A 23,442-nucleotide genomic window follows, 5' to 3' on the forward strand; every position below is an offset into this window, starting at 1 on the left:
ATGAAATTCAAAGTATATAGACTTTATCTGTCACATAGTCATGCAGTCAAGCTCAATATAATCACACATTGTAGTCTCATACAACTGTGTGAGATATGCACAGTTCTGTGTGCTTCAATGGGTCTTGTAATAATGTGAATGACATAACACATAGTAAACTCTATAGCAAACAAGGTCCATCATTAACTGATAGAATGAAGGCATTCAAACACAAGACAAATGCTCCACCTTTAACAGAGAGAGAGAAAAGCAAAATGAAAATAATTTACCCTTTCTGTTCCTTTCTCATTCTTTAAATATATATATATATATTCTTCTTTTCTATGTCCACTGACCTATCTCCACTCATTTCATCCAAGCTAAGCAAGGTGGTAAAGGTGTGTTTTATAAAAGGCATCTCCTGAGAATAGTTGACACTTCCTTTCAAATGTCTCCTTTTTTTCCTCCCGACAAACCGGCTCCGTCCTGCGTGGCTGTTCGCATCAATCTCCAATGTCCGAGTCTCTGTCGCCAATTAACCATACCAAGTAGAAACCTAGAGCCAGTAAAGATGTTCCGATGACATCCCCAAGAGCAGTTAGGTATGGAATGGCAAAGTTGTCGGGATCATTCTTTCTCTTCCAGATGATGTGTATGATACAGTCGGCTATCACCAGAAGCAATGCCACCTAGAAAGATTGAATTTAAAAATTACGAATGAAAAAAAAAAACAACCATATATATATATATAAATTTGCCACAAATTGCAACAAGTACTTTTATGCCGCTTTCACGCTACAAATCTTTTACATTTGAGATGTATAACCTCCCTTCCCCCTCAATTGCTTACTTGGTCTCTAGGGTAAGGCAAAATATGTCACCAAAACAGGACTAGCATTGTTCAATTTATGTGGCTAAAAGCCTACAGTGGACTTTCAAACTTCCTGACTGGTATTGCACTTCTAGACGTACAATCAGTGTTCATGGCATATATATAGTTGGTTAGGGTGTCCGCACATAGAGCAGGAGGCCCGGGGTTCGAATCCCATTGGAGGCTGGAAGTTTTTTCACTGTTCTGGATTTTCTAGCTCATTACTGTTTCAATTATATATATATACATATATATATATATATATATATATATTTGTGTACATGATAATGGTTGAGATACTGACCTGGACCAAGGCTACACATATGTACATAGAGGTCACCCTGAAGTTGATTGTGTTGTGACCTGCATTTGCATAAGCAATCAGGAATAGAAAGATCATTTGACCCGGAATGACAAGAAAGAATAACACCCTTGCTGATTTGGATTGTTGACCTAGGGAAACAAAAGAAAAACAAGACAGTTCAGTAATATGGATTTGGGGTCATTTGTAAATGGGGGAAATGTTATTATGAATTGTTCGATATTTTTACTTTCCAGTTTGATGCAAACTCCAAATCATAACTTGACTAATTTTTTTATAATAATTTATAATGGTCGATAAAATAACTCACACTCGTACAACCTCTGGTTCATTTAAAGTTTTAATGGAACATGCCGAACAATCGTTTGCAAGAATATTCTATAATGTGGCATGGTGTTGTCACCCAACAACAAATACAATTTCAGAAATGGATGAATGAAGTCAACTTTCAAAAGTTGAAAATATCTTGGAAAGTTTTTTGCAATGAAAGGCTTACAAAACTTTAAATATGCAGGCAATCATGATTAAACATACATTTTGAAACTATTAAAAAGTGACATACCACTTCCAAAAAATATTTTGAAAGGACTCTGGCAGACTGAGGTCCGACCGGGTATCAGAGTTCCTGGAGGTCCTAAGCTGTGCAGAGCTGTGGAAAGCCTGCTGGCCTGAACAGCCACCAGGTTACCTCCGACCCCGTTTATGACAGGACTAAAAACAGCCACACCTTGATTCTGTCTGATGGCAACATCTAGGACAAGTCCTCCACAACTGAAAGATTAAAGGAAAAAAAAATTATCATTTGATCTTTCTTCTTCTAGTTTACCATATTAATAATAATAATAATAAGTCTTATATAGCACAGAATCCAACCTAAAGGTTTCTCAGTGCGCTTTACAGATGTGTGTAGCATTTAGAAAATAAGTAAGTTTTAATAGTACGTTTGAATTGTTCAAGTGAATCAATTTCCTGCAGATGGACTGGCAGCGAATTCCATAAGTGCGGGGCGGAATAGCAGAAACTGCTATCACCAAAGGTTCTCGTGCGTGTCACAGGAACAGTAAGTTGGTAGAGGTATTGGGAACGAGTAGGTCTTTCCGTTGTTCGCTCTTGGATAAGGTTGTGAAGATAAAACTCAAGCTGACAGATATAAGTGTTGCCAAAGAGCAGAAGGGATGGACGGGAGGGGTGGGGAGGTAGAAGAGGGTAGGGGAGGGACAAGAGGGAAGGGAGAAAGGAGGAGGGGGTAGACGTACTAAGCCAGCATTTTGTTCTTGTTCTACCTCCATCCTACTGGGACACAAATGGAGATGCAACATCATCACAGATGACGCCACCAAAATGAGACAGTAAAGTCTAATTCATTCCACTTTACACACACTCTGGCTTTCTTGCTTATGTGATCCTTTTTCTGCGAACTTCTACTCATTCACATTTAATTTCACCATTGAATATTTCTGTCCCATCTGTCTAGTAAAGCAGCTTCATACCTCTGGTCATCAAATTTTACAGATTACTTTATACCTAGTATTGCTCAAATTGAAGCACTTTTATCAAACCAAACACACCCTCCTAGAATTTTTCACAAAATAATTTTTTTTTTAAGTGTTGTTGACTAATTACTGATTCAAATTCAATTTCTCAAGCACATTTTGGAACCTGTACATTTTTTACAGTAAATAGTATTCAGTCACATATCAAAATCATAATGTGAACATTTTTTACAATTTTTTTAATCATTTCTAGATATAAAATCTAGACTAAGTCCAGCAAATGAAGTGCAATGTTAAAGATATTTTGGTGTAGAATGGTATTTAAAATTGTGACCAAAATTGACTGAAAATAGCTGCTTGATACTTGAGATTTCTGGGGTCTTTCAAAAAAAAAAAAATCAGTATCTGCAAGAGGATATTACAGCCTTCCTGCTGGATCGATATCACAAAGTAGTTCTCTATTTATCAACATAAATTCAAGGAAATGCTATCAGATACCAACATGAGGGAATGCCTGATGCTGTGAAGATGACTCTTGTACTTACCTACTGATCAACATTGCGCTGATCACGGGCGACCATCCATAGTAAAAGACATCGTTGGTGTACTTGTTTCTATGAGATATGACAGCCCACACCGGGAGTATTAAGAAGAAGGCAGCGATAATAGAAGGAGCTAGCCAGTGATCAACACCTTAAGAACAAAAGAAATGTTAAATGTAAATATAGAATAGTTTGATTGAAATAAAAATAACAAACAATGCCAATTTTCAGATAATGCAACATGGTGAGGTCAAGAATTCCATTAAAAAAAAAGTTAAAAATAATTATAAAAAAAAAAAAACATTTTTTTTTTTACATTTTCTTGTTTGTGGTTTGAGTTTCATGTCCTCTTTACAGTGATTAGAATACAAACCACTTTTAAGAGAATGAAATTTACACCACCAAAAAAATAACATATAACAGACCTTTAAAATACAACTACTACTGGATACATGTTACATTACTTCATACAGAACCACATTCAAGTAGTCTATATACATAGCCGCCAAAGATATTCTATAAAAAACTTCCTACCTCTCTTCACTAACGTACCCTGTTAACAACCTACACCACATATTAGCACACTTAACCATTTTGACAAATCTACCTCTATACTCTATTTACCTTACGCTGATTATATATGTTGAAACACACCACACGCCCATCTTTTACACTTACCCCAATACCCTTTGTGCTGTTTACTACAAGTCATACCACACATAATCCCATTATACTCTTTATCTTGTGCTTATTTCATATTCAACCCACCAGTGGCAAAGCAACCACACAGTCAGGGGGGGCGGATGCCCACCCTGACGGACTCTAATGGACTGCTGGCGCCCTTTTCAGCTTTTTACCACTTTTTACTTAATTGCGATTATTGACCTTTTTATTGCGCTCTCATCTACCTATTGACATTTGTCACATTTTGTTGGCGATGACACCTATTTATTCTTCCTTTATCTGCAAATTAGCAAGGCCCGGAAAGGGTCATTTCCGGCGATCAAGGGAGTATCTTTACTCAAAAAATTTCTGTACGTTCCGTGCCAACCTGTGGTGGCGCTCCGCTTAGATAGTGTCGAAAGCACCCATACAGACCATTCCCCCCCCTAACCAATACCCCTAGCTCTGCCACTGCAACCCACTCTTTTAAGCCTGTGCTGTCAAAACACTTAAGTGATCGCCGTACTTGTGATGTTATCTTCCGTACTCACCGACTGCGCTGTATATTTTATCACTGATCCAGGATAATAAGGCTAGAGTAATCAGATCTCCCAGACTTGCAGCGATTGGTGTAGCAATATTGTCAGGATTAATTCTCAGTTTCCTAGAAATTAGAATAACTACAACCATAACTGAACCTGTAGAAATGAAAGAGAAAAATCATAATTGTGTGGAGTGTTAGCGTGTGGAGTGGAGTGTTAACTCAGTGGTTAACGCCGGTGCCTTTCAATCATAAGGTCCCAAGTTCGAGTCACTCCAAGATTAATGTATGTCGTCCAGTTACAGAGTTGTTAACAATTCCTAATAATGGACGTTAAATATGAACCTAAGAGACTGACTTCGGTCAGCTTGCGGCTTTGATAAGCCAATGATGGCTTCTTCGCGAGTTCCTACTTGCAGGAGGATCTAAAATACATACATACATACATACATACATACATACACACACATACACACACCCATACATACACGCATACATACATCATGGATGGCTATAGCTAACTCGTACAGCACCAATGATCAGGCTATAACTACCTTGAACAACACCAATGGTCAGGCCATTACAACCTCGAACAGCACCAATGGTCAGACTATTACTACCTCAAACAGCACCAATGATCAGACTATTACTACCTCAAACAACACCAATGGTCAGACTATTACTACCTCAAAAAACACCAATGGTCAGGCGATTACTATCTCAAATAACACAAACGATCAGCAACAGAAATCTCTTCTGTCAACAGAGAAACTGTGACCAGGGTATTGAAATACCTGGGCCAGAGCCAGAAGCATTTTCCGGAGTTTCAAAAGCTGGAAATGAGCTCTCAAAGGGATTTGTCATTTGTCAAGTTCAAATCTTGCATTAGCAATGATGAGTTAACAAGCCAATCCTCTGAACTTTCTGATCATTATAATGTCATTTTGTGGTATATGGATATTCAGGTAGTGTTACTACTAGAGCAACTAACAAACAGATCAGTTTCTAGTTTCTTCTGTCTTTGCCTGTCTTCTAATACTCATCTAATATATAATTCTCAGTTCACTAACTATCGCAGCTGTTACTAAAGCAATACAAAGTACTCACCTAATATACCACTAGCCAAAGAGGCTGTTACTAAGCTACTAGCACACAGGAGTAGTACATCGTCTAAGCTGAATTCTCCGTCTGGTAACCAGCCAAACAGCACAGCAACTACAGCAGCTAAGAACCCAACAATGATGGCCTGGCACTGAGATCAAAATACAGAGGAAAAGAAAAGAACCTAACATTAAAAGTCTCATTATGCACACCATCTTGACGGTCTAAAGAATCATTTTTAGTTCTATTCTGTAGTACATAATCACACCATCACGACGAGGAACTTTCTTACTTAACTTTTGACTCATCCCCAGAGATCAAGCAAATGAAAAATTCAAACAAACACATAATAATAATAATAATAATAATAAATACTACTTATAAAGCGCCTCCCAAAAATCTCGAAGCACTGTACAGTGAAAAGAAAGTCAAAAACAGATAAACCAGGCTAAGAAACCAAAAGATGCAAACTCAAAAAGATACGAAATACAATATACAGATAAAACAGCTAAGAGGATAAGACTATAGTAACCTACAAAAATAAAACAGGCTAAAAGGCAAACTAGTAACCATATAAAAAGAAGCAAATACTGTGACAGTTAAAAACAGCTAAAAAGGTAAGTTTTCAAATCTTTCTTAAAACGGTTAAGATGAGGTGCTTCACAAAGGTCCCAAGGCAAATTGTTCCAGACTTCGGGAGCTGCAGCGCTGAAACATCTGTCTCCGTAGAATCTAGTGTTGCACCTGCGAGGACGACAAAGGAGGGTTTCGGACGACGAGCGGAGACGACGTTGTGGTGAGTAGGAAGCGACGAGGTCAGTCAGATAACTAGGGGCCATACCGTGAATAGCTTTGAAGGCAAGAAGGGCAACTTTGTAACGAATGCGAAGATGGAGGGGCAGCCAGTGCAGATCACGGAGGATTGGAGTAATATGGTCGTGCTTCTTGGAACGTGTGACAAGACGGGCGGCCGAGTTCTGAATGAGCTGAAGTTTGGAAAGTTCAGTGGATGGAATGCGGAACAGGAGGCTGTTGCAGTAGTCCAAGCGGGACGTAATGAATGCATGGACGAGTCGTTCGGTAGATTTGTGGTCGAGGTATTTGGCGAGTTGTCCGATCTTGTATAATGCGAATGAAGCTGCGGAGGCGGTGTTCTTTACATGATGTTTCATGTTGAGGTTACAATCAACGATGACTCCGAGGCTCTTAGCTTGCAATACAGTGTCAACGAATGAATCATCAACTGCAATTTTAGGTGATGTTGGGCACTTCAGGAATTTCGAAGAGATATGCAGGACCTCTGTTTTAGAGTCATTGAACATTAATTTGTTCTGTATGCTCCAGGACTTAATGTCACGTATGCAGGACTCCAGACGAGATATCGAAATTTCACGGTTACCAGGACTTAAGGTAAGATACAGTTGGGTATCGTCGGCGTAGGACATATAATCTATACCATGAGCGGAGACGATGTCCCCAAGTGGAGCAACATACATGGCGAAAATGGATGGTCCCAGTACGGAGCCTTGTGGCACGCCGTCATTGAGGTTACGCAGGATCGAGCGGGCTCCTCTTATATTTACAGAAAAACTGCGGCCCCTCAAATAGGATTCGAACCACTTCCGAGCTGTGGCAAGAATACCGTAGCGGTTCTGAAGACGTTCAAGTATGATGTCGTGATCGATTGTATCGAAGGCCGCAGAGAAATCCAATAAAACCAGCACAGCTTCTTGACAATGATCGACAGCTTGTTTGTGTACCAAAACATTAACCAGCCATATGCATGAGCAAATGTCTTCATCTCAATATCAAATATGGGACACCATGTTCTTGTTTGAATTTTTCTTTCACTTGATCTCTGCAAATGGGCCAAAAATTTGCCAAAAAAGTTTTCATCCTTATAAATGCATAACTCAAGACTCAAGAGTATCAAAAAGGTTTGTAGACTAAGGGATCTTTTAGTTCACTTTTATATTTTAGAATGCATAATGGGCCTTTAAATACAAAGGATATAGACATGATCAATTTGTCTCTTTGTGGAGCTTTAAAACATGAAGGAAATATATGAATAAAAATCTTAAGGTGCATCAGAAAATTCATATTACTACTTGTATGATCTACGTACCATGGTAGTTTTTCACAAGCTGTGGCCATACCATGCATACTTCTTGGGAAGCTTAAGCCGGCATACATAATATGACGTAATCCTAGTGTACAGTACATAAATATACAAAACGTGCGTGCGATACAACCAAGACAGTTAAAAATTTTCAATATCATGTCAAAAGTTGCAAAATATAGCAAAAAAATAAAAATATTCAAAAAAATATATAATCACCCTCCCCCTTATAACCATTCCCTGGGCAAATCTTAGTCCTTGCCCCCTCAGTCCCCTTCCCCTTAGTCCCCGGCCCCCTCAATCCCCTTAATTCAAAAGTGGTACTTGTGCCCCCGGTCACGCCCCCTCAATCCCCTTAATTCAAAAGTGGTACTTGTGCCCCCGGTCACAAGAGATAAATATGATGGTTAAAGCCAAGTTAGTTCAGCTGCAGCTTTCTGTGATAATTCGATCATTTATCAAAGTTCAATCCTAAATCAAACAGTACCTAAATTAATGACTGAATTCCATAAAATGAAAGGAAACTTTGACCTGCACAAACCTTGTACATTACATCTGTGAGCAAATTACTGGATACTGCCAGTAAATGTATCGCGAAATGTTAATGTGCACGCTCTGTGTGATCGTGTGATGGGATTTACGGTGAGAGCATAATGGAGAGGACGATATTGAAGGGATGAATAAATACAGGAAGTTATCGAACGATATGCGAGAGAGAGTTGTGGGTACTCGTAGCAATTATTAACTTTGAAATTACCATTATACCCAGGAATAATGAAGCTGGTATCGGATTGCAAAATGCTATGCACAATGGGCTACTTGCTAAACAAGTGCAAAGATGTATAGCAGGTTTTTCTTCTTTACACAGTAACTATAGTACTTTGTAAAGGAACTACGGTACTTTGTAAAGGAACTATAGTATTTTGTAAAGGACCCGTAGTACTTGGTAAAGGACCTACGGTACTTGGTAAAGGACATATAGTACTTGGTAAAGGACCTACGGTACTTCGCAAAGGAACTACGGTACTTCGCAAAGGAACTACGGTACTTCGCAAAGGAACTACGGTACTTCGCAAAGGAACTACGGTACTTCGCAAAGGAACTACGGTACTTCGCAAAGGAACTACGGTACTTCGCAAAGGAACTACGGTACTTCGCAAAGGACCTACGGTACTTCGCAAAGGACCTACGGTACTTCGCAAAGGACCTACGGTACTTCGCAAAGGAACTACGGTACTTCGCAAAGGAACTACGGTACTTCGCAAAGGAACTACGGTACTTCGCAAAGGAACTACGGTACTTCGCAAAGGAACTACGGTACTTCGCAAAGGAACTACGGTACTTCGCAAAGGACCTACGGTACTTCGCAAAGGACCTACGGTACTTGGTAAAGGACATACGGTACTTGGGAAAGGACCTACGGTACTTCGCAAAGGAACTACGGTACTTCGCAAAGGAACTACGGTACTTCGCAAAGGAACTACGGTACTTCGCAAAGGAACTACGGTACTTCGCAAAGGAACTACGGTACTTCGCAAAGGAACTACGGTACTTCGCAAAGGAACTACGGTACTTCGCAAAGGAACTACGGTACTTCGCAAAGGAACTACGGTACTTCGCAAAGGAACTACGGTACTTCGTAAAGGAACTATGGTATTTTGTAAAAGAACTATGGTACTTTGTAAAGGAACTATAGTATTTTTTAGTAAAAGGAATGTTCAGAGCATTCAAAACTGTTATAAATACAAATTTGAGTAATAAAGTTTTACTCCATATTATCAGGGATGGATGCAGGTATTTACAAAGAAACATAGTATGAAGGGGCATTACAGCAAACTCAGACGAAAGCCCCTCCTCCCTCCCCCATCTTCCTCCCTCCCCCACCTCCCCCCCCCCCAGAAAATAGTTGATATGTTAGACATCAAATGTTGCATTCTAAGTCATATTTAGACTTTAAATTAGTTTCTAAATGCAAGGTTAGTGTTATCAACTACTTTGCAATTTTTGGTGTGAATTTTGAAAAGGTGGTAGTGTACACCCCCATCCCACCCCCACTGGATCTGTGCCTGTTTACAGTCATATTACCTGAGTTAGTGCCATGTTTCCCCCTATCATTCTCCATTTTTCTTCGCTGTTATCCATAGATCCCAGATTAGCCTGAAAAGAAAACCAAGTAACAATGTATAAATTAATGTGAACAGGCCAATCTATCTGCCACTGCTGATAATACAGATAGGCAACAACAAAATTTGTAGAATTTCTCTTATTACTTTGTAAAGTGGTCTTATGTGGAACAATGTTGATTGATTGAATAAAGACTGACTTTTATATGAATCGCCAGCCATTGTGCAACTGGTACCTGTACAAACGAGTAGCACGGTACAGAGACAAACCTAACGGTTACATACCGCATACGTATGAAAGTAAAATACTGGAGAGTTCACGGAAACTTGAATGAGAGCTTCCTGCTGCCAGAAATTTCAACAAATGACATGTAATCTACATGTATTCTCGGGAGGAAATACATGTAATCTACATGCATTCTTGGGGAGGACATTTTTTTTTAAGATAGTGGTTAGTTGTAGGGACTTCCTGATGGTAAAATTTGAAAGGGTGAGACAGTTGAAGTGTGACTAATGAGTGGGGTCTGTAGTGACCAGGTTTTTGCGTTCCTTACACTTGCCAAATGTACCAGTTTCTGCTTATTCCCATCCTCATGTACGTCATATAAGCAGCGCCGAATGGTATTGTTGGTACTCGCGCACTTACTTTTCATGCTGTAAATAGTGCATTCCCTAACCTTTTGGTCTTTTTTCTCCATAGGCACTTATACTTAACCGACTGGTCCATGGCAGATAACCAATATACTGAGGCAAAGAATAAATGAACAAATTTTCAAGTATGAGCTTAAAAACTCATTTCCTCTTCGAGCTGTTCTAATGCTTGTGGGTTAAGTAGATATGAGTGCATCAGCTCATAGGTGACAGGTAAGCCTCTCCTCTCCAGTCTTGCATGTAACCATGTGTGTGTGGAACCACACTCTTGTTATGTAGCCACATGTCTAATGTAATGATTATTAAAGCTGTTGCAATGTAAGCGGCATTATTCCACACTAGGACTTGAGCTAATATTATAACGACAAACACTGTAACTAGAAACCGAAAAATTGTCTGACATGGAAGTAAAAATCAATAAAAGTTGTTTCCATCTGCTGAAAAACTTAACAGATGACAAATTTGCAGTGCTGGAACAAATTGGCCCAAAAAGAGAGTCGAGGGCAAACTACGCAGAAACTGTCATATTTGATTGCAATATCTATACCATCTCGATGGTGACATACGGTATATAATTATATATATCTATAGGGGCGTACAGTATGCAATATAAATGTTAAATATAGGGGCATACAGTTTACAATACTGTATATATCTATAGGGGCATACACTTATACGATATATGAACTATTGCAATTTTGCCCATTTTATATAGACTTTTTACTGCGCATGCAATTAGCTTATTTACTTGACAATAGCTGCCCAACACAATAAAATTTTAGATTAGGTCAATAGATTTGAAAATAATAGGAACCTAGCTGGGGCCAAAAAGAAGTCAATTGATATAAAGTAAATTTCTTAAATTGGTAACTGTATTATTATTATTTTCTTTCCAGAGTACAGTAGTCTACAAGCAGACCCAAACGTATTGTGTACAATGGTCCTTGGCAGAGCTCTCACAAGTGAAGTCATTAATTGCCACACTGGTGGAATTTCCTTCTTTTTACATTGTGCCAAAGAAATTTGTTGGCTAAAATGCTTTTTGCTTGACATTATTTATTTGGCATGTGGTTCTGTTCCTTGGCCCTTACATCCCATGAGCTAGCTGCATGACTGTCACCAGATAACAGTGTTCCAAGAGTTAACGATACCCCAATAATACATTGTCTTAAATTGCAAAAGGTGACATTTCACAAAATCAATGTGAACATATGGCATACATTACTGTGCTGAACAAACATTTACAAATTAAATATTAGTGTGTGTACTTAATTATACTCAAACAAACCAATATATAATAATCAATAAGCCAATTGATACAAATGAGCAAACATTTTCAGCAGCACGAAAAGAGACTTAATGAAAAGTTAGAACATATCAAGTTACCGCAGTCGACAATCTTGACGCTAAGGTCATCTCCAGATTTCCTTTCAGTCCAAGTAAGGCTGGAACTAATATGAAGACCTCAGAAACATTTACAAACACGGGCCAGTGCTGTCGAAATAATCAATGAGAACAGAATGTTAATTATATGCAACAGAAAACCTCACAAATTATACAATTCATTATTCATGCAGGCAGGTACAACAGTCTGTGATTCCAGTATCAAACATAAATGAATGCATTATTCTGTAATTCAGAGACAGAAATATTTCAAAATTCAAGGAAAGGCATTAAAGTTACAATTCTATTCAGTTTTGTTAAGCCACAAAAGCAAAAAATGCATTTATTTCCAAGTGTTTCTTAAAGGGGACACAAACCCAACCATCAACTTTGGCTATACAACAGAGTTATTTGTGAAAGAACAATCCCCACCGTGCCCCCTCAACACCCCTCCTCCAAAAGAGGCAAAAACAGCTGAGAGAGAAATATTGTCCCATTTGGTGGGAGATATTCTAGAACTATTAAAAGTTGTGTCTGGGAGTGTCATTTTGTAATTTATCTGTAAGTGCCACTAGGATATGAAACGTTTTACTTTCTCTTCATTTTTTTCATTTTCTTTTCATATTTTTCATATTATTTTTTTCGTAGAATGTTCACATCCTTTACGCTGAAACCAATGCCATCAATAGGAAATGTTTAGAGCTTCAATATTTTCAGATCAGATACCAATTGCAACCATTACAAGTACATAAAACATTAAAATAAAAAGACAAAACATAAAACATTGAAAACATGTGTGCCTTGATGATGTCATATTTTGCCTTGATGATGTCATATTTAGACTTGATCAAGTCCTCAAAAACCAGAGTCTTCTAAACTGCTGTACAAAATTTGAACAGTAAGTTATTCCCTTCTATATAGCGTACATTTACTACAGTATGCATGTCGACTGCATATATACAGGTCAATCTTTTTACAGCCCAGTAGGTTAGTAAATGTTTGTAGCTCCTTACAAACACTGGCAAATCCAATTAATTTAAAAGGGAGGGGGGGGGGAATCAATTTATTTAACACAAGAAGACACGTTACAAAGAACCGCAGTACTACTCATTCTACTGTGTGGCTATGCGATTCATTACTATTATTAATTTTTGAAATTTTTTGAGTGGTATTGTTAGCATTATCAAAGCTGAGTGTTTGTTCACTTAATATACTGTAGACATATATGGAAACTGTGTAAACACTGTACTGTGGTGGGTGAACATCCAATAGTATACTGCGCATACAGTAATGTATGCTTTCTTAAATGCTATATAAAATTTATTGACACAGATTGCCTAGCTATGATAGAATTGCTGGAAAGATTGGAATGACTCTCTGGTCTGATACTTAAGGCCATACAGATTTGAAAATAGTTCTACTTTTCATGTACGTAGTACATTTTGGTCTACAGTGTGTGGAACAGTACAGTAGGATATAAAGCCTTTGGCAGGGTGAGCACACTAAGTTCAGAAGTACTGTACTACTACAAGTAATAGGCCATGGTACATAGGGCATTTATGTGCTCTGTTTTCAATTTCCGTGCAACTGATCGAGGGAGGGGCTAAATTTATCACAGAATGATGAATTAGGAGTTGCTAATCACAAATTGCTTTATCCCCACGCATGGTTGTGGTTAAGCGAGAAGAAAATTCATGGAAAAGGGAGTTACATCACCATACTTAAAACCCATATACCAGTTCCACTACTACTGTTTTGCTGAAGTGAGAAAGTACACTAACACTGCAAGTTTCACGGGAGTTCACTCAATTTTTTTTATTTCAGACCTTGAATGAAATCATAAATGAATTATGACTGCTAAAATATGTTAGCTAATTAACCAATTGGTTAATTAGATTAATTAGTTAAAAAACATTGTTAACTAGTTAATTATCTAAAAGCATTAATTTTTAAAAATCCTACTAATTTATAAGCCAGTTAATTAATTAAGGCCATTTTAACCAGTTGAAAGGATTGAGTATATATGGTAGAGAACAAAAAGGAAGGAAATTTCAAATAATCTTCAAAACTTCATCCACATCTTTGTTTGTATTTAGAGAAGTTGGACTGGGTAGGTTGTAACATGGACTTCCTTTAAATAAAGATTTTCTCAATTGCCTTGAAAGAATGCTATACCCTCCCAAACCAAATTTGACTACAACTCAAACTATGAGCACTTTGTTCATTCAAAAGTGAAATACTTTTTCAAGCCTGATGACTCAAAAGACAGATGCTTATCCACTCTATTCGAGGTGCAAGAAGATGAGAGATACTACCTCCCCTGGACGACACGATACCATTCCTAGTTAAGTCCAAGCATTGCTAAAATAAGACTCCCTTTCATCAATTTTCCTGAAAGAATGCTTACATCCTTCCAAATACAATATTCACTATTAAATACAAAAAAAAACTACCACACTTCCGGGTGGGGACTGATACAGGACTCCAAGTAAAATACTCAATTTTCCTGAAATATGGCCACATCATCCCAAATACAATTTTTTCTAGTAATTTACAACAACAAAAAACTTCCAATCTCTGATCATGAGCATTTCGTTCATTCGGAAAAATTAAATCCTTACCCATCCTGATGACTGCCAAGGCTGATTGTTTACCAGACAAAGTGAAATAATACTCAAAAGGAAATTTACTTGTTCTCTCGTTTATTTCGTTGCTCATCTCTCTATCTCTCTCTTTTTCTCTTTTTCTTTCACTCAGTCTTTACAAGTTGTGTTCTGTCTTATACTCATTTCTCACTCAACCTTTCTCTCTGAAGAACAGTTTACAACTGACCACTGTCTCTAAAAACACACTATTCAGTAACTCAATACAATACATGCTAATTTTACATAACAAAAACAGAATGGTTGGGCAAACAATAGATGGCATTTTGAAAGCATTTGCCTGGTTTCATAACATAGCAGGTGCAAAATTGTTAGACTACTTTACTCTCTAGAACATTCTCCCCTTCCATGAGGTACTCTACCTCAAGTATAAAAAACAAAAAAAAATTAATACATTTTACTCATACATTAACCATCAAAAATCTTTCTTCATTACTGCAAATCTATGTACAGTAAGATATTTGTGGAGTATTTATATCACATAATATTGAACTTATATATAACACTTTCTGTCTACATTCGACACAAACACACAGAAACACTTTCTTAAATTAAACATGTATCCTTATATGGTATGTTCTTATACCAAAATTCACTGATACAAATGCAAAAGATCTTGGACTGTGTACAGTCTGAAGGGAATTTATAACCACTTCTAAGTAAAATTTACTTTACCACAAAAACTTAACTTAATCTAGGATTTCCACACGACAAATCTTTGTAATGTTTCTCAAATAAACAACTCTAATCTAGGTATGCTTATAGCTTTTACAGGAGCCACCTTTGCTTTTGAAGCTACTAGCTGCACCCTGATTCCATTTACCCCCATGGTTGTTAAATAAACCACAGCTGCATATGCATCACTTGAAGCATCACAAAATACATGCATTCTTTGGTCTGCCTTACCCTTTGGGCACAAGCATATTCCAATATCAATTTTGTCTAAATTAACTAAATTTTCCAACCACCTTCTGATTTCTGATTCTAGACCCCCTACATTAGGATCATCCAAATCAAGTTCTTTTTCCCCAATTATTTTGCATTCAAATCTTAGCTACTTCTATAATAGGCCCAATAATTCCAAGAGGATCAAACACTGATGATAGCTTGCTTAAAACAATTTGCTTGGTTAAGGTTTCAACATTACTAACCATTACTGGCTTCTTAAGTTGAAATTTGTCTGACTCTGCATGCCAAGTCAATCCTAAGGTCTTTGTTGACGGCAACCTCTGTCTAGTTTTATCAACTGACTTAGCCCTATGTTCCTTTGGAATCCCTTCTAAAAGCGTCTTTGAGTTTGATATCCATTTCATGGGTTTCATGCCCGCTTGGCCCTGTAGAGCAACCAACTGGGTATACAATTCTTATATCCTTTCCACCATTAACAATCTCACACCTCATAAGTCTCACTACCAGTCTTTTCCCTGTGAACTTATAAGGTTTCATTTTGACGGAATGACAGATGAAGCATTCATTCGGAAACATGTGGCGTTCCCTCCACTCTCTTGGACCACTTGTATTGTCGGACCAGAGGGCGCGTTTCCTTGGCGGTTCGTTTTCATCTGCGTCATCATTCAGCTTGTTTATATCCGTTTCTATATGAGTAAAATTAAAAGAAAAATAGCTGTTAAATAATGTTTTGCAACAAGAAAGGTAAGTTTTAAATTTTGAGCAAGGATTATTTGCCTCCACAGTTTTTGTTACTTAAGATTCAAAGCATTTCGCCCCCAACTTTTACTCCCTAATCATTGGGATCATTCAATAATCAAAAAGGAAAATAATATTTAGAGTTTAACTTTTATGTTTAATAATTTGAAGGAAGAATAAATTGCCAATGTTCAGCAACATGCTCTAGCAAAATTTTTGAATTTCTTAAAGGCATTTAAAGTAACCTCGCAATCTTTACACAAGTTGACAGAAAAGGTTACCTTTCCAAATTCAAAATGCATATATAGAGCCTACCCTTGTAAATACTGTTTTTATTTTGTTTACCGTATTTGCCGTAACAAAAAAATTAATCTATATATGTCTTCTTCCTATTGAGGGCCCATTCCCATAAGTCATAATGAACTAAGAAGTACATGCATCAGTGTATCAGGACTATGTATATTGCTCATGTTTGAATGATGACAAGAAAATTACAACAAGAAAATTAAATTTTGTTGATAAAATATGCTCTATGTAGGCTATATGCAGTAGGCTATATGCAGTGTTTTTGATCAAACCTGTCATTTGCTTTGTCAGCCTGGTGTAACCCACAAGTTGAGACATTTGAAAGAAATATGCTGGTCAATGGTGTTGTTTACATCACAGTCAAACTGTTTACTAATAGACCTTATACTGTGTGTTTTCTGGATTGAATTCGAAAAGCCAGATTTGAATTAGGGTAAAATTTGCATAGGCCTACTACTAGTAGATATTTTGCCTTGCACCAGCAAGATATTTCTATCGCTATATTACCTTTGCATAGTGGTTATATTGTGTATGTTAAAATTCGCCAAGTTTAGTCAAATTGGCTGAGCTCTACGCCGAACATACATTTTTTTTTCCAAGTGGGCAATTTGGAAAAACAGTGGTAGGGCCTAGCCGCCTAACTAAAATTAAGGGGCTGGTTGGAAAAAAATGGATTAATACAAAATCTTACATATTTTTGACAAAAATACTAGTACATACCTGCAGCGCGTTTTTCAGCGAGTTTTGCCTGCCTTTTGACTTTAGTTATGTCGCAAAACCGTTTGAAACATTCAATGTGGTATCATCATATGTCTCGATGTAGTAAAACTTCCCCAACGCATTCTGAAATTGTTAACGTTAGGCCGATCGCCGTCGCGGAATTTCTGGCTATTTCTGCCTCCTTGCAATCAAATTGTGTCCACTCCAAGGCAAATTTCTTAAATCTCTCTTATGAATTACTTGTCAGTTCAATAAATTTTGATTTAGAGCAATCTTTAACGTGTATAATACAGTTTTCTCGAAGCGACTTTCGTGTAACACCTCCACTACTGAACGCGGCCATTTTTGTTTTCGGAACAATTGTTCTGTCCATATTAACAAACCTTGTGATTGGTTGATTCGCCGAAATTTCGTGTATGCCGCAAGAATGTCTCTCGTACGACATTTCTGATTGGTAGAAAATAGCCTCGTACAATAACGCAAAAGGACCCGATTTCTGTTAGATTTTTACCAATTTTTAAGCATATATACCAGCATCGCAAGTGGGGACAACTGAATATCCATTCAGAATAATATTTTCATATTTATCATTTACATATTATCCCCTCCCTCTTTGTGTTGCACGGAATGAAACGAAATCAAGGGATGTACCACGGCCTATAAATCCTTATCCTCACCCTAGTCCTCCCCTTCCTAACTCTTCAAGCTCAACCACCCTTCCACTCCCACAAGGAATAATCAATAATCTACAACAACAAGAACAACACATTCGACAAGTAACACCGAAAATTGCCTTACTGTAGCTTGAAAGTTTTCACCAAACAAACTCCAGATACACAAGTGGCCTCAACTGTACCTTAATTTGCCTTCAAAAGTTGACAATTTTCAAGAAACTAATTCCAAATACATGTGGCCTCAACTATTAATTAAATTTGTTCACAAAAAACGAGTCAACAGCAACAAATTTGACATGTTAAATTAATTACTATATAATTACAGGAAATGGACAATCAACCTACTGGCAGAACAAATAATGCAGGGGTCTGTTTTACATGACGTTACTTAAGGATGAAATCCACTGAGGTTATTGAAAATCAATATTTCTGGATTTTTAATATCTATGAATATATACTGTGTGTGTACACTTTATCAGAATCTGATTTGGGTCAAAGTAAATAGTTTTTGTTTACACAACTGTACTGTTTAATGCATGGCACAGTATGATATATATGCTCTGCACGTGTTACATCTATACAGTACAAATTACTGCACATGTATGGTCACATATATGGAATATGAGGTCTTAAATTATAGTATGCTCAAATTTAAGTCCAAGTGGCATTTCAAAGTCATTTCCTGAATTATATCACACATGTATCAGTTTACTGCACAGGCTTATGGGAGCAGACTAATAATAACCAATATGTATGCAGTACTTAATATTGGCTTTCATATGTTAATATGTTACAGTTATGGATGTAAATCATTCAATTCTTGAATGCCAGAGTATTACCTGGCAAACCACAGAAGTGTTCTTCATGTTTACTGCCAATTTTTACTCTACTTGCAAACAGAAAAATCCACCTGGCATAATAATAGCCATTAAATAGCCTCAAGTTTAATTCCATGCTCTGTTCTCTTTTCCAAGTCAGTCGGTGTTCTATCTTGACCTTGAGTAACTAGAACCATAGCTAAACTTTCAGAATTTCAGTCAATTTGCTAAAAAAAGAATGCAAAATTGCTTATAAATTATACTCCCATGAATCACAGTACACAATTATTGTATGTGTGCATTATTTGAAATTATACAGACCTGACTCATGTTCTTCAATTCAGTTTTGTGTTTCATCTAAGGAACTGACCTAAAGATCTGTGTGTTAAACTAAGTAGTCCAGCCACTTTCATTGATAAACCACAATTGTTTAAAGGGTTATTTCTCAAAAATTAAATATGTTATAGAAGTAAAACCTGGACTGATAGCAGCTGTTTTGTTTTTGGAACTTTTGATGATTCTCAAATCTAAATTCATCCTTTAGTCAAACATATTGTCTATGCCTGACACCACCCCCCCCCCCCTTACACACACAGTCACACACAGACACAAATTGCTAGCCTTTTGATGGCAAATATGCCATGCACCTTTTCAAAACTATAGTCTAACCTTGTAAGATAATCATAATAATATACAGTTCTTATCAAGTGCAAAAACATTAAAAACATATGCGCTGAATGTATGTGTATTGTCTAGAAATAGAGTAAAACTTGACAGGTTAAGAGCATTTATCTGATATTAATGTGCCTACCTGAACAGCATCCAACACGAGTCCTGCGGCAACGGTGCCGAACCCAGCTATCAGAAATGGAAGGAAAACTTGGAGCAGAATTCTCTGGGAAGATTCAATTTTAACCATAATATTGTCCCTTGCATGTGGCGGCGACGTTGCATCTTTGTCGGGCGTTAACAATGGCCGCTGTGACATGAACTGTACGTCCCCATCCTCTTCCTCTTCGTCCTCCATACTGTCTACTTCAGTTGTTATCACAGCTGTCCCATTCTCCACAGTGTTTGTTCTGTCATGCACTGATGGAGGATCGTTTCTATGCGGCACAACAGAATCTGAAACTTGTTTGGCTTCCTCCCGGTGACGAACGCTCATTTCAATCGCTGACGAGTCATGGTGATCACCTGACTGATCATGTGATTGGTTAGTTACTCTGGGAACCATATTAGCACTTGGGGCTTCGGGTCTTCGCTTCCTCAGAACATATTGCTCGGGATCACCGCTGGTATCTTTAATGCCTGTCCTCTTAGACATTGATGTCTTCAAAGGGTCGTTCCAACTCTCATGGATCTGAAGATCTGTAGATGGAACGACCACAAAATCATCTCTTTGTGTTAAAAGTAATGTGTATTCTTCAACATATAATACATGTGTACATGTTTATCGAGCTACACTAAAGTTCTATATTCCATGGTAACTTTTAATGCATAGTTTGCACGAATTCATAAGTTTCATTAATTACTAATTAAAACATTGTTAACCGTAACCCATACCAACCTAGTAAAGTTTCACACTTTTGTAAGATTATGAAGATTCTAAAAAGGGGCATGACACTTCCAGACCTCACATTCCTTTGCATTTGTAACAGAAAAAAGTATAGTTGTAGTTCTAGCTATCAAAAGTATATTTATGCTTGGTGAGGTCAATTGATTTCTTTGCATATTGTTTTTCTTTGTACTATTTGTTTTTGATTTTAATAACACGCAATGATGTCGTTTATCGCTTGCAGTGTAACCATTGAAAGTGAAGTATAAACACAGTGCAGAATTTATTGAAAGTAGGAACTTATTAAAGACAACACATAATAGCAGTACTTATGTTGGGACAACACATATTAGCAGTACTTATGTTGTAATGATTCATAACATATCATATTTGGTGAAAACTGACGGTAATAAATTTAAACTAAATTTTTAAGGTTTTACTCTGATTGTTGTTTCTTCCTGTATTTTTTCCCTTTCTGAGACCTATATTCATGTGAAAGTTGCTTCACAGCTACAATCACTAAGTAACTGAAGTCACAAACCACCAAAGAAATTAAAAAGAAATGATGCAGGAATTATACAACGTACACCTTGCAATGTTAAAGGGTGTGAAGACTCGCGCAAAAAGAAACAACTAATGCCGGTAATCTGACCTAGTTTCGAATGAGGTGTAACAGAAGTGTTAGACACCACCATCGATCCCAGAAAATACACACACAGCTTGCTACCGTCGGTAATTAGACACTAGTGTACAGTCAGTACATACAGCTGCGGTCAATACCCATAACACAGTGTATATAAACGATACAGCGATGGACATCGCAGGTCCAGCTAGAAAGATAACAAGGTATTAATTTCAATACTGTCTGCATTTTGTAGCCATACGAACAAAACGTCACTTACAAGCAACAGAAAGTTAATTTTTTCAGATGGCCGCACACGATTTGGGGCAATTCTTCAATGCCTTTAATGCAGAGTGAACCAAGTCAAATCTTATGCTCAAAATTCATTCTACTTTCATGAACAGAAAAACAGAATCAGAAAGATTACAATTTGATTGATACAGACAAAGAGCAAGCTTAGAAAAGGACAAACAAACAAATATTTTGAACTTTCTGAACAGAAAAGCAGAGGAGAGCTACAAAAAGGAGAGCTTGTGCAAGCTTATCCCAGGATATGAAGAAACTCAAAGAAAAACATGAACAATAATAGTTAACTAACATGAAAAAGAAAAGAGAAAAAAACATACAAATTGCAAATGTTGAAAAGTCACATGCACTACCCTATTAAACTAAAGAGAAGATGGCACCCCAAGGAGAAACGCTGCTAAATCTGTACCAGTCTCATATTATTAAAACTAAACTGACCTTTTTAAGCTCTGAAAATAGACATTTAAATTATCTTTTTCAAATTTTTGAGAATCATGTGGTATCATGTGAAACAATATCAGCATGCTTCTTTCTAGTTTTCCTATCTATGAGTCTAGATAATGTATACATTACAGTCTTGATCTGCAGTTATGTGCATTTTGCAGGCTATAGGATAGTTGGGAGAGGTGAGGTGGCATCTACAGAATGGCAACTGTTTGCTGAGAGAGCTCTGTCAAATTACAATCTTGAGTCAATACTTAGTGCTTTGTAGTACTGCAATAGCTATCATGATGAATTGTGGTTAATCTAGAATCCCTCACAACATCCCAAGTGTTATGTGCGGTATGTCGATTCACCTCTAACAAAGTGTTTTGCAGTATGCGTTGGACCTGTGTCATCATTTAAGTTAAAATTGTGTACTCAAGCTACACTCTGTAGTACATTGCCACTGGTTGTCAGAAAAATGTTTTTCAAGTTATCATTGTGGCTATTGTCTTGGAAGCAACTAACCCATCCGAGTGCACAATTTTTCGCTCTGTTAAGTTGTAAACAGCACTTTCTTCTGCTCTTATGATTCAGCCTAACCAATATTAGAAGTGCAATAGGCATATACTAGGCCCTATAGTGATAGGCTGGTTACTTTGTCTAGCTGTCAGGTTAAAAGCATGTCCTTAACTTAAACTTTAAAGCTTAAAGGGTGTGAAGACTCGTGCTAATGCCGGTAATCTGACCTAGTTTCAAATGAGGTGTAACAGAAGTGTTAGACACCACCATCGATCCCAGAAAATACACACACAACTTGCTACCGTCGGTAATTAGACACTAGTGTACAGTCAGTACATACAGCTGTGATCAATACCCACAGCACAGTGTAAAAACGATACAGCGATGGACATCTCAGGTCCAGCTAAAGATAACAATTAAGGTATCACATTTCATTACTGTCTGCATTTTGTAGCGACACGAACAAAATGTCATTTGTAAGCAACAGAAAGTTAACAGATGGCCCCACGCGGTTTGGGGTGAGTCTTCAATGCCTTAAGCATCATGCAACTCTGGGCAAATAGTATTACGCAACGGCTGTAGGATGATTGAGAAAATGTGTCATGCTCATAATCGCGATCTTTGGCCATACACTAAATTTGGTAGCCGCTAGTGTGTGTCCTGTGTGTTGAAACTTTGAATAGAACTGTAGTAGCGACACTGGGCTACAACATACCGTATTTGGCCTGATTGAAGATGCTGTCTCAAGTCAAGATAGCAAATCTGCAAAGTACAGTATTAGTAGTACTTGTACTTGTTGTAGGATATCATATACTCGCAGTCGCAGCCTATTAAGGCCTGTATTGTTTGATAGCGGCTGTCAACTATAAGTTAACAACAAAAAGAATCTGTGGAGTTTTAATACGATTAATTCTAGTAAACAGTTACCATTTGTTAGATCCTGAACGTCGTGTTCCTCTCGTTACTCGATTCTTCCTTTCTGTCAGAAGCAGATTGTTTCAATTTTCTGTTGACATGTCATCAAAGTGAGGGTGTATGTCAATAATATAGCTATGAACCCAGATGAAAAATCGTGAAATCTGTATGTTGCTTGTATGTTGTGACCAACGAGGTAAATGAATCTGGAGAAACTATCACACAGTAAATACGCGCGTACGCGCGTACCATGTATGGAGGGTCATGTGATGTGTTCCAGGGTGGTACTAATATACTACTCTCCCTATTACGCATGATGATTTCACCCAACTCAGTACGTAAATGTGTTTGCGTGCTTAGAGCAGCAGACGACACCCGTTACCTAGCAATAACTGTGCCTGTAGCCTAACGTGATAGCTATATTCCCGTCGAGCAGCATTAGGCTCTGTTCCATGGAGAATTCCGTGGTTGCACTGAACTAAA

General features: G+C 37.5%; 1 protein-coding gene across 1 annotated transcript; it reads right to left on the reverse strand.

The window, feature by feature from the left end:
- Positions 1-382: 382 nt before the first annotated feature.
- Positions 383-23,121, reverse strand: LOC139961161 (solute carrier family 41 member 1-like). Its single transcript, XM_071960113.1, has 10 exons — positions 22,972-23,121; positions 19,428-19,984; positions 11,792-11,899; positions 9,717-9,788; positions 5,519-5,663; positions 4,422-4,568; positions 3,211-3,358; positions 1,735-1,943; positions 1,155-1,303; positions 383-668 (listed from the first exon to the last, which is right to left on the reverse strand). The coding sequence occupies exons 2-10, from the start codon at positions 19,938-19,940 to the stop codon at positions 483-485; spliced, it is 1,677 nt and encodes a 558-aa protein (XP_071816214.1). The 5' UTR covers positions 19,941-19,984; positions 22,972-23,121; the 3' UTR covers positions 383-482.
- Positions 23,122-23,442: the final 321 nt, after the last annotated feature.

This window comes from Apostichopus japonicus, chromosome 20, assembly GCF_037975245.1.
Source record: "Apostichopus japonicus isolate 1M-3 chromosome 20, ASM3797524v1, whole genome shotgun sequence".
Lineage (NCBI taxonomy): Eukaryota > Metazoa > Echinodermata > Holothuroidea > Aspidochirotida > Stichopodidae > Apostichopus > Apostichopus japonicus.

Coding starts and splice junctions, on each gene's coding strand:
- LOC139961161 (XM_071960113.1), bottom strand. CDS start 19,940: ATGTCTAAGAGGACAGGCATTAAAGATACCAGCGGTGATCCCGAGCAA. Junction 4,569..5,518: donor TTTGGCTAGTGGTATATTAG/GTGAGTACTTTG, acceptor TCATTTCTACAG/GTTCAGTTATGGTTGTAGTT. Junction 669..1,154: donor TATGTGTAGCCTTGGTCCAG/GTCAGTATCTCA, acceptor CAATCTTTCTAG/GTGGCATTGCTTCTGGTGAT.